Source organism: Crinia signifera, chromosome 8 (assembly GCF_055691185.1).
Source record: "Crinia signifera chromosome 8, ASM5569118v1, whole genome shotgun sequence".
NCBI classification, from domain to species: domain Eukaryota; kingdom Metazoa; phylum Chordata; class Amphibia; order Anura; family Myobatrachidae; genus Crinia; species Crinia signifera.
The window spans coordinates 142,980,529-142,996,339 of NC_139224.1; the positions used below are offsets into that span (position 1 = coordinate 142,980,529).

A 15,811-nucleotide genomic window follows, 5' to 3' on the forward strand; every position below is an offset into this window, starting at 1 on the left:
GGCTAGTTCCGGTTGCTAGATCTACAGTGTCTACATAGACAGTTAATAGGTCTACCCCAAAAGGTTGACATGCAACAGGTTGACAGGGTCAAAATGTCGTCATGAAAGAGGTAGAAACATGATAAGGTCGATATGAGTTTTTTCATGATTTTTTCAACTGGCTTGTTCTTACTTCACCATACATGTCGGCATAGAGGGAGAATATAATAGTGTCCGAAGCATGGTGAGCGAAGCAAGCAATGCGAGGGTACGTGTTACACTAATTGGGGGTCCATGTCGACAGTTGTAGAAACTGACACCAAAATTGTGAAAAACTCATGGTGACCTTTTCATGTCTACATATTTTTTTAACTGTTTGACCCTGTTGAAATTTTGACCCTGTTGAATTATTGCACGTTGACCTTTTGGGGTCGAGCTATTGACTGTCTATCTAGGCACTATCTAATAATCCAAACCCTCAGGATTAACATCAACGTCTCCGGCCTGATGGCTGAGGTCTGGAAAACACAACACTGAGCCATCGATGGCAAAAACCATTGATGGTTTTCTACTGATGGTTGTAAACCACCAATCATCAATGGTTATCACTATGGCATTGTGTGCACCGACCCACATTGCGCACATTACAGATGGGACAGACCACAGCCGGTATTTATATAGATTATTATTTCTGGTCATGAAAGAACAATTCTATGCACCCACTAATCGTGTGAACTACTTAACCCTTCTGGAATGGAATGGAGCCAAACACATCCCCTTGATCGCTCCTTGTGTCAGAGGATCATTCTCAACAGTGGCGTAAGTTTGTCCCAATTGCCCAGAGGCAAGTTGTATATTGGTGCCGCCCCACCCCCCCCAGAGAGAGAGAGAGAGAGAGAGAGAGAGAGAGAGAAATAGAAATAGAGATAACACATACTGTATATATTTCAGAACCCAGCCACAGAAGCGATTTTGATGGCTTTCAATTAAAGGTTTTAAACTTGCAGGGTAGCAGAGGTGCCCCCTTGGGAGCAGGAGCCCGACTCCATTGCCTCCCAGAGTTCTGCCTCTGATTCTCAATATTAAGATTTTCTGAAGGCCTGCTTAGAAGCGCAGATAAATGTATAGAATAAACATATGGTCAATGCACCTGCGCCTCTGTGAGGAGAAGGTTGTAGAAGACCAGGCTTCTAGAGATCATACACTGATTGTGAGCGACAGTAGGGTTGCTCTGAGACAGAATGGCCTACAATGTGATCAGAGAGCAATACAATGATGGATTACCTTGGCAACACCCCTGGTACTGCTCCTTCACCTCTTTCATCTCTGTCTCTAGAGCCAGCAGCCTGGCGAGGAGGTCGTTGATCAGCCCATCCCTCTCACAGTTTGCAGCCGGGGTCTGCAGCCGCAGTTGATGCCTGAACACTAGCGATGTATCGTCTGATTGCACTGTTTGAATCTGTCCGTTGTCCTCGCCGGGCACACTGTAAATATGAGTGATGGTGAGTTCCTTCTCACCACTGCAGTCTTTGGATTCTGCGGGTGTGATGGCAGCTGCGGAGCTCAGAAGATCATAGGGGCAGCAGAGAATGAACCAAACCAAAGCCCTGGAGACAGTTAAGTGGTCCATTCTGGGTCAGTGCTGGGAGCCCTGGAAGTTTGTAAGAAAATAAAGACAATTTTAGGTGTCATATTTGCCAATTTCATTGAAAATTCTACTGTATTTAGGTTATTGCTACGTGCAAAATCACCATTGGTCGGCTTCTTGCCAGAGAAAAAGACACAATTTGCATTTATGTTCAATTGTGACCTATGTGTATCACTTTGTAGCGCTGAAGTTAAAGACTCTTCATGTGGGATTCTAATGTCTTTATTAAATATTTTTGAGCTGCCGTCCCATTTTTTTACATATCCTACTGCCTTTTATTTGCATCCAAATGTGTTATATTTATCCTGCAGACCAGCGTGTACTGTTGCCCTCTTGTCTGTATGTCAACAATAGTTCCTTGCTTATCTAACCAATCACGTCTGGCATCATGTTCCAGAATTGGCCGATATTGGGCATGCCCCCTTCAAGAGAAAATGTAGAAATATTTGCAGCACCACCTGCTGAACAGGGCGGCACGGTCAGACCATCAACAAATTCATGGAGGGATGTCAATCAGTGCGGTCATCCTCCCCCTGCTCAGGCAGAGTAGCCTTCTGCTCAGCTGCAACGGCCTACCTGGCCCCACTTCAGCCCAGCACAGTGTGTGTGGAGGAGGACTCCTGCCATGCCCCTCCAAAAAAACATCCCTGTCCACCCTTTCAACTATATACCACCTACCAATAATTTTATAAGAACGTTCCTAACTAAGGGCCTGATTCAACAAGGCTTGCTAAGCAGCATACATTTGCTGCCTACCGAGCCCATAAACGCCCCTCGTCCAAATGCCAGCCCCCCCCCCCCCCCCTCCCCTGCTGCCACCGAATTTCCTTAGCACCATGCGAGGGGATGTAAGCGAACACACTCCCTTACTTGCGGCTGCTGGGGAGAGCAATCATTTGATGGTCACCGACTATCGAATGATTTTGCTCCCCTCGGGAAATAAACATCAGTCTACTCTAAACTGACTTATTTCCTTCGGAGTCTGCCAAAGACGGGGGCGGTCACTGATGTCATGTGATGTCAGACGCTTGGCCCAGCTGCATTCCCAGGGGAGAGCCCAGAGTTTTCATGGGCCCGCCCATAAAACATGGCCGTTCCCCTGCTCTGGGCTGGTGTTTGTCACCGTCCGCCCCTCTCCCTCCCCTACCTGTGCAAACGCCTCGAGGAAACATGCGTGGACCCCTCACCATCAGAATGGGACCGAATTCAGCCCTGTCCGTTCACTAGTGAATCACCCCCTAAGAACACTTAAGGGTCATGCAAGCCATTGTTACAGTATACTCATACCGCAAATTGCATATGTAATTCAATTGCAAGTGATAAGTGATGCATACGATATTGATACATCCGTGCGATGTAGTACAAGAAATGATTGCATTGCAGATTGGGACAATATCACAGCACATACGTATGCTCAGATGCGCATGATGAAAACTGGCCCAAAATATCACATAATCTTGGCCCAACCCCGTTCCTCATGTTCCCATATTTCACAATTCCCTTGCAAAGCTTTATAGATGTTGCGGAGGGTGAGTTTTGCCCCCCCACCCTCCCAATGTCTGAATGATTAATGCATGTATTCTCTACATAATCCTCTGTGGAGACCAGGCTGTCACTTCATCTACAAGTGGCGGCTGATCACATTTCTCACTTTAGGAAGTTATGAAGAGCAGAGGTTAACAAGCATTACTGACCTCTGTGATGGATTGGATGGAAAGTTTCCCAGAGGCACAGAGATAATATCAATACATCATGGCTACAAGGAAAATAGATAACACAAAGGAAGATTGGAGAAGGAGATTATTGGTGTAAATGGACAGTCAAAATGATGGATGGAGATATCCCTGGAAAAAAATGCATGATGGAAATGTAGGCGAAACAGGAAGAAATACTGGGGCAATGAGCCATGCTGTGAATGGAAGGAAGATTTGTTAAAAAAATAGACCAGTATTGAAGCAGATATGAATAAAGTTATTGGTTGAAAGAAATGACTTTAGCAGTATCTGGCTTTGCAGAGTGACCGCTACAGGATCCGAAGAGCAAAGCATGCTGGGATATCAAGTTGACCATGATTGTAGAGAGCCGTGTTGTCTAATAGATTTGTTGTTCGCATCAACAAAACTGTCATTGTTTAAAGCAAAATGTATTTTCCATTCCAGGTGTGACGGGGCGGATTGGAATTTACTAATGCTCGTTCAGACTCATGTTCGGAAACTTTGACAGCAGGACTACATCGTTGATATTGTGTCATATTTTGAATATTGGACATTTGTGTTACCCACACGCACCCATGTTATTATATATGATTGCTGAAGCTGTTTATAATGACTATCAGTGTTCATGTATCCCATGACAGGTAGCTGCAGCAATTTGGGCCTGATTCTCTGTCAGGTGCAGCCTTCCGCTGTGTCTATGGGCCAGAAGGTCGACACACAAATATGTGTGTCGACCTTCCATCCATGTCGACCTTAGGCATGTCAACCTATTTCAGGTGTCGAACTAAGCCATGTCGATCTTCAGTGGTTGACTTAATGGCCCATACCCGATCATGGACAGTGCTCATATATGTATGTGGGACTGACCATTTCTGTATGTGATTAGGAGCTAAGCGTGTGTTATTGGAGATTGTGGGCCTTATAATGATTAGTATGTAAACCTGATGGTCTATGCACTCATCCAGTGGTTCCCAAACTGTGTGCCATGACACCAGTGGCGTAACTATATAATTTGCGCCCCCCTGCCAAAAAATTTCGGCGCCCCTCCTCCCCATACCTGACAGAGCCGCATCGTCTCCCTCAGCTCCGCTGCGCTGCTGCCCGGCCGCATCTGTGGTCACTGTCCCGTCACTCGCTCCCGGCGCCGGCTCCTGCTGATAATGAAAAGTGACTCTTAGAAAATGGCTGCCAAAACTGTCTGCAATACGGGGGCAGCCATTTTCTAAGTGTCACTTTTCATTATCAGCAGGAGCCGGCGCCGGGAGCGAGTGACGGGACAGTGACCGAAGATGCGGCCGGGCAGCAGCGCAGCGGGTAACTATAGCTCCGCAGCCCCCCCGGCGCCCATAGTTACTCTGCGCCTCCCCGCCATGGCGGGGGCTGCGGAGGCCTAGTTACGCCACTGCATGACACCCTGGGGGGCCTTGCTTTACTTAAAATGGTGCCTCGGATCGGTGGTCCAGAAGTTATTCAAATTTACATAATTTAATGTTATTTTCTACACTTCTTAATAAGCTACCTCCATGTCGATTTGTTTCTACCCAATTTGTTTAATCACTGTTGTTTCTAATTGTAAAGCGCAACGGAATATGCTGCGCTATATAAGAAACTGTAAATAAATTAATAAGAAACTTAAAAAATGTAAAAAAATCTATGGCGCCATGATTCAAAAAAGTTGCACTAATCCGATGTTGGGCAGAATTGTCAGTCTGAATACATTTATGGGAGGAAGGGGGTGGAGACATCTAGCCCTATTTTTCTGGAGTGCCAAGGCCAGGACTAACCTAAATGTTGGAAACAGAAGTGGTGGCATCTGCACCAGCTAGTAATGTGTGATCTACTATAGGCCTTTATTCAGATCTACTCGCAGTACAAATTTGTTTGGAAAATGGGCAAAACCATGTGCACTGCAGGTGGGGCAGATGTAACATGTGCAGAGAGAGTTAGATTTGTGTGAGTTATTTTGTTTCTGTGCAGGGTAAATACTGGCTGCATTATTTTTACACTGCAATTTAGATTTCGGTTTCAACACACCCCACCCAAATCTAACTCTCTCTGCACATGTTACATCGGCCCCACCTGCAGTGCATATGGTTTTGCCCATTTTCCAAACAAATTTGTACTGCATTCAGATCTGAATAAGGGCCATAGGGCCAGATTCTCTAAGCTTCAAAAGAGATAAAATGAAGAGTGATAAACAGCCAGCCAATCAGCTCCTGCCTGACATTTTTCAAACACAACCTGTGACATGGCAGGTAGGAGCTGATTGGCTGGCTGTTTATCACTCTGGATTTTATCACTTTTGAAGCTTAGAGAATCTGGGCCATAGAGAGGACCAACTATCTAATAAGATGCCTTGCAGATAATTCCTTATATCTATCACAGAAGTGATCAGTGCAAAATTAAGGATGGCAAGTGTTGAACTTCCTGGAAACCACCTCCACACTTTCACCTGAGGTTCTGAAAAGTCGGTATTGGTGTCTGGCTGGTGGTGGGAACAATAAGTTGTAATTTTGACCTGGGTGCCAAAAAACCTTGCACCTGTCCTGCATAGAGACAGCTACAGCAAATGTCAGCATAAACTGAAAATACGTCACTGTGTCACACTCTTCTGAGGGTTACTCAGCCGACCAATGGTCATGCTGCTCACATCTCTGTTGTGCGCATGGTAACAGCATACCTCCCAACATTTGTCTCCGGCGACTCGGGACGCATCTCCCGCGCGTGGCCTAATTTCGGGGGCGTGGCCTATACTCGCGGCTCCCCGCGAGGCCACGCCCCCATTTTGCCGCTATGGGGGCATGACCCAGAGGCTCTGTGAGCCTCTAGCCATGCCCCCAGCCCCCTGGCTGCGGGAATAGACGCTGTGCGCATGCGCACAGCGTTTATTCCCCGCTGCTTAGCAGCCGACAGGGGGGACTCCCAACAGCCCCCCCACACCGCGGGACACTGTTGCCCGCGGGTGGGACATCGGGACAGGCCCTGACAATCGGGACTGTCCCGATAAAATCGGGACTGTTGGGAGGTATGGTAACAGCAGAGGTGCTAACAGCGTCCAATTTGGAATCATGCCTGTGTGCGGACACATTCTCATTCACAAATACTTTTACAACACACATATAAACTATAGCAGTTGTTAAACGTTTTGCTGCATTGTTTAGTACTGTACACACTCTTATAAAGAGTTTATTTACTGTAACTGCCACTAACTGCTATTCAAATATAAACTCCCTGGGGTAATGGCACTATTGCTGGTGGAGGTTGTATTTCAGCAACAGCTTGGTATCCAGATGTTTGCCTCAATAAACTAAACACATGCTCTACAGAATGCCTAACAAGGCAAACAGAATACTAGCATGTATAAAAAGGGGCATGGAAACTAGGGACTCAAAAGTAATTATGCCACTGTACAAAGCACTGGTGAGACCTCACCTTGAATACGGAGTACAATTCTGGTCCCCACACTATAAAAAGGACATCATAGAACTGGAAAGAATCCAAAGAAGAGCAACAAAACTAATAAAGGGAATGGAGAATTTAAGCTACGAGGACAGATTGAACAAATTGGTATTGTTTACGCTAGAGAAGAGACGTTTAAGGGGGGATATGCTTAAAATGTACAAATATATCAGGGGACAATATAAAGAACTGTCCAGCTTACTTTTTACTACAAGGAAGGACTCTAGGACACGTGAGCATGAGTTTAGATTAGAAGAGAAAAGATTTTGTTCCCTTAGAACAGGGGTGGGGAACCTTTTTTGTGGCAAGGGCCATTTGTATGGGGAAAAAAAATCCTTCGGGGGCCATATGTAAAAATTGTCCTGCTGCAGCTGTCCCACGCTCCGGCGGCTGCCACTGTATATGACTGACAGTCTCTGGCTGCTGTTGATTAAGAGGAACCTCGCGAGAACTACTGACCTCTCGCGAGAATTCCCCTGTACTTTACTCCCGGCAAAGCCGCCAGTCGGGTGGGAGGGCCACTCAGACCTGCTATGGGGGCCGCACACGGCCCCCGGGCCTGAGGTTCCCCACCCCTGCCTTAGAAGGAACAAAAAAAAATTCACGGTCAGGGCAACTAAACTGTGGAACTCTCTTCCTGGTGAGGTGGTGTCGGCAGACACAATAAATACGTTTAAAATAAGGTTGGACAAACATTTATTGATTCAAAACATCCAGGGGTACAATTAAGATAATCAGTCTTTACATTTTAAAATAAAATATCAGTATTCACTACATAAAAACAAGGGTTAAGCTAATAAACCAAGGTTGAACTACAGTAGATGGACGCAAGTCTTTTTTCAGCCTTAACTACTACAAATGTTCTAAGCTGATCTACCAATAGTCCTACATGCATGTGTATATGTATGTACAGTATATCAACTATATATGTTATGGATGTTTTGTTTAAAATAAAGAGTGTGTGACATCTATGGTCCTGCTAGGAGGGGATTCAGCCAGGAAGCGATATAAATGGCTTTCAATTAACTGAAGCGGAGGAGAGGTGCCCCATTGGGAGCAAGAGCCCAGCAGCAATTTCCTCCCAGAGTTACGCCTCTGTATATATATATATATATATATATATATATATCCATATAACCCTGGTGTCCAACGCAATAAGGTAATGCACAGAATCCAAGGAATGATGGCAGTCAAGAGACATGAATGAAAACCTCAACATCGGGTTGTATTGTTATACATGAAGCTTTCGGGGTGTAACCCCCTTCGTCAGGAAACAATTCCTATATATGGATAGTGAATCCCGCACACGACGTCCTTAAGTTACTGCTCTGGTGCCAGGCTCTCTAAAAAGAAGAATACGGACGCAGGACCTCCGGCGCGCGTGTGAAATTTGGGGGCGTTGCCTAACGGCATAGCCTGCAAATCGCGTTAATCGCACTGGTGTACACGAGGGAAGGGCTTTGTAGTTGCATAAGCAGAAAAGGCAGGTGCACCTCCGACTATGTATATTTTATGTATGTTTCAATTTTTATTTTCTAGTAAACCATTTGATAACCGCCACCTGTTTCTTTAGTTGAATTCTGAAGTATATTTTTTATCAGTAGTATTACTGTTACTTCATTTGTATTGAGATAAACACTGACACCAGCCAGATTAATCACATGATAATGTTAATTCTAGCGGCTGCCAGCCCTGACCCTGGACTAGCTACGTACTATTCTTGTCTGCTGTTAGCACTTTACCTGTTCCTTACATAGGGGAGCAAATGTGTTCCAGGGATGGGGTGAGGGGGAAGTTCTTGCTACGAAGGTGAGAATGTCTCTACAGAGATTGGGGGTGGGAAGTGATTTCCAGGGAACGGTGAGGGTGGAATATATTACTACTGATGTGAGGTGGAGGAATGCATTCCAAGGGGGAGGTGACACGGTATTAATATAGAGATGACTGGTATAAATTGAGCATACCTCTCAATTTCTCAATGCACGGCTGTGGGACATGTGGGTGCACCTATAAAAAGTAGGTGTGTGGCCTCCCATATGCGTGTCGAGGCCCCTGATTGCGGTACTCCTGCGATGCCTAACCCCCCAGTTCTGCCACAGTGGCCAGCTGCCAGCCATGCCCCCAGGCCCTCTGTTTCTCTGAATAGATGCTCTGAGCAGAGCAGTTGGTAGCAGGGGGACTCCCAACTACCCCCCTCTCCAACCTCCACCCCCACTGTGGGACACTGCTGGCACCAAGTGGGACAGTCCCCAAAAAATGGCCTCCTGTATATAGGTAATTTAGGCAGCTTTGTGGCCCGATCTGTGTGTTTTTGTGGATATCGCTGCAGATATACTATGATAAATGGGCCAATGTATGCCTTGCGGATCAGCAATCACACAGCTGCCTACTAACATGGTGCTATTCTCAGGAACAGGGCAATCTTGGGCCCTGGGATGTACTATGCCATGGACAAATAGCCCACACATGAATCTTGGCTACACTTCACAATGTGGTGCATGAAGCACTCTCCTCTTGTTGCAGATGGCAGTATAACTCTGTCCTTGTCACCATTCCTCCCACTGTCGCCTACAGACGTAGAGCGGATACGGGCTCTGATCCTCCTAACAGCAGCTCACACCACAGACATGTGGGAAAGACCTCTGTGCAGAGCGGAGGGGGCTGATGATCACCAGACCACCCACATTATGGATTAGGAGATAGAGTGTGCTGCACTCTAACTAATCCTCTATAGCACATAGCAACAAGGTAATCCCTGCAGGAATATCCGGTGGTGGAGGAAAGACAGACACCTGGGTTCCACCCCCCTCACACAACATATAGCAGACACCTGGGTTCCACCCCCTCACACAACATATAGCAGACACCTGGGTTCCACCCCCTCACACAACATATAGCAGACACCTGGGTTCCACCCCCTCACACAACATATAGCACAGCATTGCTTGGCAGCAGTGGGCGGCAGAAGAGTTTGCAGCATGCATATCAGTTATACGGGAAAGGGTCACTAGGTCCACCCTATTCAGGTTGATATGCATTGGGTTGACCACTGAAGTTCGACATGGCTTAGGTCAATACCTGAAATAGGTCGACAGGGTTTGACGGTCGACACAAGCATTAGGTCGACAATGGGAAAATCGACAATCAAAAGGCTGACATGATTCTTCACGTTTTTGTTTGAGCCAACGTGCCAGCAGGCGGTATTTCATGCCCTACCATCCACTACGGCAGGGCTGGGCAGCACCGGCCCTCCAGATGTTAGTGATCTACACATCCCAGGATGCTTTGCATTAGTTTTGCTATGTGGCCATGCTGAAACTGATGCAAGGCATGCTGGGATGTGTAGTTCATCAACATCTGGAGGGCTGGTGTTGCCCAGCCCTGCACTAGGGCGTGGTGGGAGAATAAAATAGTGCCCGAGCAGCGAGTCATGTGAAGGGATGAGGTACACTTTGATGGGTCCATGTCGACTATGTCAACATCAGTTACAAAAAAAGCTGACTTTTTGACTGTCACCTTACCATTGTTGACCTAATACTTGTGTCGACCTTAGCTTTGTTGACCTTCAGTGGTCAACCCATTGTATGCTGCCTAAATAGGGTAGACTCATACCCAGTTATACTGGGTTGTAAAATCAGGGTCCCTGATGTCTTCCATCCCTGCCACTCCAGTTTGTTACAGAATACACTCCAGGGGACCGACTGCTGAATCCGAGTGTTCAAAATGTACAATGCTGTACAATATGCTGGCACCATATAACAGTAGTCCATATTACACACTGTACAATGCTGTACAATATGCTGGTACCATATAATAATAATCCATATTACACGCTGTACAATGCTGTACAATATGCTGGTACCATATAATAATAATCCATAGTACGCGCTGTACAATGCTGTACAATATGCTGGCACCATATAATAATAATCCATATTACACGCTGTACAATGCTGTACAATATGCTGGTACCATATAATAATAATCCATATTACACGCTGTACAATGCTGTACAATATGCTGGTACCATATAATAATAATCCATAGTACGCGCTGTACAATGCTGTACAATATGCTGGCACCATATAATAATAATCCATATTACACGCTGTACAATGCTGTACAATATGCTGGTACCATATAATAATAATCCATATTACACGCTGTACAATGCTGTACAATATGCTGGCACCATATAATAATAATCCATATTACACGCTGTACAATGCTGTACAATATGCTGGCACCATATAATAACAATCCATATTACACACTGTACAATGCTGTACAATATGCTGGCACCATATAATAATAATCCATATTACACGCTGTACAATGCTGTACAATATGCTGGCACCATATAATAACAATCCATATTACACGCTGTACAATGCTGTACAATATGCTGGCACCATATAATAATAATCCATATTACACGCTGTACAATGCTGTACAATATGCTGGTACCATATAATAATAATCCATATTACACGCTGTACAATGCTGTACAATATGCTGGCACCATATAATAATAATCCATATTACACGCTGTACAATGCTGTACAATATGCTGGTACCATATAATAATAATCCATATTACACGCTGTACAATGCTGTACAATATGCTGGTACCATATAATAATAATCCATATCACACGCTGTACAATGCTGAACAATATGCTGGTACCATATAATAATAATCCATATTACACGCTGTACAATGCTGTACAATATGCTGGCACCATATAATAATCCATATTACACGCTGTACAATGCTGTACAATATGCTGGTACCATATAATAATAATCCATATTACACGCTGTACAATGCTGTACAATATGCTGGCACCATATAATAATAATCCATATTACACGCTGTACAATGCTGTACAATATGCTGGTACCATATAATAATAATCCATATTACACGCTGTACAATGCTGTACAATATGCTGGTACCATATAATAATAATCCATATCACACGCTGTACAATGCTGAACAATATGCTGGTACCATATAATAATAATCCATATTACACGCTGTACAATGCTGTACAATATGCTGGCACCATATAATAATCCATATTACACGCTGTACAATGCTGTACAATATGCTGGTACCATATAATAATAATCCATATTACACGCTGTACAATGCTGTACAATATGCTGGCACCATATAATAATCCATATTACACGATGTACAATGCTGTACAATATACGGGCACCATATAATAATAATCCATATTACACGCTGTACAATGCTGTACAATATGCTGGTACCATATAATAATAATCCATATTACATGCTGTACAATGCTGAACAATATGCTGGTACCATATAATAATAATCCATATCACACGCTGTACAATGCTGTACAATATGCTGGCACCATATAATAATAATCCATATTACACGCTGTACAATGCTGTACAATATGCTGGCACCATATAATAATCCATATTACACGATGTACAATGCTGTACAATATACGGGCACCATATAATAATAATCCATATTACACGCTGTACAATGCTGTACAATATGCTGGCACCATATAATAATAATCCATATTACACGCTGTACAATGCTTTACAATATGCTGGCACCATATAATAATAATCCATATTACACGCTGTACAATGCTGTACAATATGTTGGCACCATATAATAATAATCCATATTACACGCTGTACAATGCTGTACAATATGCTGGCACCATATAATAATAATCCATATTACATGCTGTACAATATACGGGCACCATATAATAATTGTCCATATTACACGCTGTACAATGCTGTACAATATGCTGGCACCATATAATAATAGTCCATATTACACACTGTACAATGCTGTACAATATGCTGGCACCATATAATAATAATCCATATTACACGCTGTACAATGCTGTACAATATGCTGGCACCATATAATAATCCATATTACACACTGTACAATGCTGTACAATATGCTGGCACCATATAATAATAATCCATATTACATGCTAATGCTGTACAATATGCTGGCACCATATAATAATCATCCATATTACACGCTGTACAATGCTGTGCAATGCTGGCACCATATAAGAATAATCCATATTACACGCTGTACAATGCTGTACAATATGCTGGCACCATATAATAATAGTCCATATCACACACTGTACAATGCTGTACAATATGTCGGCACCATATAATAACAATCCATATTACACGCTGTACAATGCTGTACAATATGCTGGCACCATATAATAATAATCCATATTACACACTGTGCAATGCTGTACAATATGCTGGCACCATATAATAATAGTCCATATCACACACTGTACAATGCTGTACAATATGTCGGCACCATATAATAACAATCCATATTACACGCTGTACAATGCTGTACAATATGCTGGCACCATATAATAATACTGTAGTCCATATCACACACTGTACAATGCTGTCCAATATGCTGGCACCATATAATAATAATCTAAAAACAAAAACGTTAAAAAGAATAGTTGGCCACTGATTGGCTGACAGAGCTCTCTCAGCCAATCAGCGGCCGTCCGTTATTTTGAATGTGTTTATATGAATTCTTCTGCCTCCCACCTTCAGCTCCCTGGGATTATTGCATGCGATAAATTGCATGTGATACCCCCTTTTCTGGAATTTATGGTGGACATTTATCATAAATTGGTTAATCAAACAATATGGCATATTTATAAGTACAAAATGCAGAGAAATAAGGCCCATTAAAAAGATTTAAGTTCCATAGCAGAAATATAAATGACATTAATTCTCTACTGTACTGGAACTAGTTACAGGTTGAGTATCCCCTATCCGAAATGCTCGGGACCGCGAGCATTTCGGATAGGGGAATTTTCCGGTTTTTAGAATATTTTTTTGCAGCCATACTTACCTGTCCCCTGATGGTCCCCGGGCGTCCCTCGGCGTCCGCGCAGTCCCCGGGCGTCCACAGCAGGCCTCCGGCATCTTCTCCTGGTCTCCAGCGGTCCCAGGAATGCATTGCGCGAGTGCGCGCGCGCACCGGTGACGTCACCGGCGCGCGCGCACACTCGCGCAATGCATTCCTGGGACCGCTGGAGACCCTGGAGAAGATGCCGGAGGCCTGCTGTGGACGCCCGGGGACTTGGTAAGTATGAAAAGAGGGTTAGGGGGTTAAAAAAAAAAAAAAAAAAATTCGAATGATTCCAAAAACCACGGTTTTTGGAATAATTCGGATAAGGGATGTCCGGATACCGGATACTCAACCTGTATATACTGTTTACATAAGTGATACCACTCCTGTTCAACTACAAGTCTCAGGATGCCTGCTAAAGGGGAGACAAGCAATCATGGTGGCTGGGACTGCTGGCACTTGTAGTCCCACATTAGCTGTAGAGATACATGTTTATCACTGATATACATGCTCAGGTGTTTTACAAGCAGACAGCATTTCATAAAGTGCCAAAAATCTGGTTGTTAAAAGAAAAAAAATGTGGTTGAAATATACAACGACGACTCGCACTAGAAATGTAATGGTAAATTTGCTAAAGTTTCTAAAAAATGAAAGAAGTGGGGTTGCCCATAGCAACCAATTAGGTTCTGTCTATCATTTTCTAGGATGCAATTGAGAAATGATAGGATCTGATTGGTTGTTATATCACCTGCAATATCCACTTTTATTTTTAAGAAACTTTAGTCAATTTACCTCACAGATGCACTAAGCTTCAAAAGTGATAACACAGAGAGTGATAAACAGCCAGCCAATCAGCTACTACCTGTCATGTCACAGACTGTGTTTGAAAAATGTCTTGCAGGAGCTGATTGGTTGGTTGTTTATCAGTCTCCATTTTATCACTTTTAATGCTTAGTGCATCTGGCCCAGAGTTTTTTTCCATGTTGTAGCTCTTGGCTGAGGCTGTTCAACAAGCAATACCACAAATATACAAAACAAGACAAATACAAATTGAACTCTATTAATAATTGTGTTTAATATATGTGTGTGTGTATAGATATATATATATATATATATATATATATACTACAAGTACTACAAATGGTAATTGACTAGTAAACATACAGTACAGGATGCTCATTTTGCTGTTCCTATTAAACATTCTGTGCTATTATAAAGCGCACATGTGTTTCTCATTTTGAGTCCCAATAATTATTAGAACTAAAACGCATTCCCCTAATACGAAACATATACAATTGTAATCTCACACATTTTGATGCATGATACAGAGTATATTTACAAGCATGGCATTTTACAATAGGTATCTCTATAGCTAATATATCTATATATCAATACATGTTAAACAAGTTTATAAACAGCAACAATTCAAAAACTTACACAAAAAGTTTCTTCATAATAAAGCTACAATTGTCTCACAAGCTACAAGATAATATTCACAAGTTTCTATTCTACTTTGCTGCTGAAAACTGGCAGAGATATACAGTATTACTAAGTAGTGTTCTCTATCCTCAATGCATTCCTGCACTGGGTACCACAGATTAGCACACACCTACCCCAATCTGATGATTTGGACTCTGTTAGCCTCTTCCTCTATCAGATGTTTATGTTCCTTTCAGACCCAGCAGTAAGGACCAATCGTCAATGCAGGGGTGTTGCTTTCGTGCCAGAGTTACCCCTGTATGCCCTTCCCACCCCTTTCTGCATTGAATTAAATGTCCTAAAGTACATCTGCCTATGAAGTCCTCCCCCTCTCTCTGAATTTTAAACAGCAGACACAAATACCAGTAAAACACACTGAACAAATGTTTTCAGGTATTTGAAATGTAGCAGAAGTATGTAAACATGATATTACAAGCTTGTCATAGCCTCTGTCGTTTTGGTGGAATGTGTAATACTCTGAGGTGTTTCTTCATATTTCTATATACACTTGACCTCAATTTAGGGTTATTTATGATTATTTGTGGTCCACAAATGAAGGGGGAAAAAATAAGGTTGAAGGTCTCAGTAAACCTGCATACATTTTTAATTATA

General features: G+C 43.2%; 1 protein-coding gene across 1 annotated transcript in view; it reads right to left on the reverse strand.

The window, feature by feature from the left end:
* The window catches only part of LOC146026523 (tenascin-N-like), a 79,247-nt gene extending 63,859 nt beyond the window's left edge, over positions 1-15,388 (reverse strand). Inside the window, exons 1-2 of the mRNA XM_083157281.1 lie at positions 15,334-15,388; positions 1,264-1,630 (exon numbers count right to left, since the gene is read on the reverse strand). Coding sequence (XP_083013407.1) covers positions 1,264-1,609 — 346 coding nt within the window. The 5' untranslated portion in view covers positions 1,610-1,630; positions 15,334-15,388. The remainder of the gene's footprint in view (positions 1-1,263; positions 1,631-15,333) is intronic.
* Between the last annotated feature and the right edge of the window lie 423 nt (positions 15,389-15,811).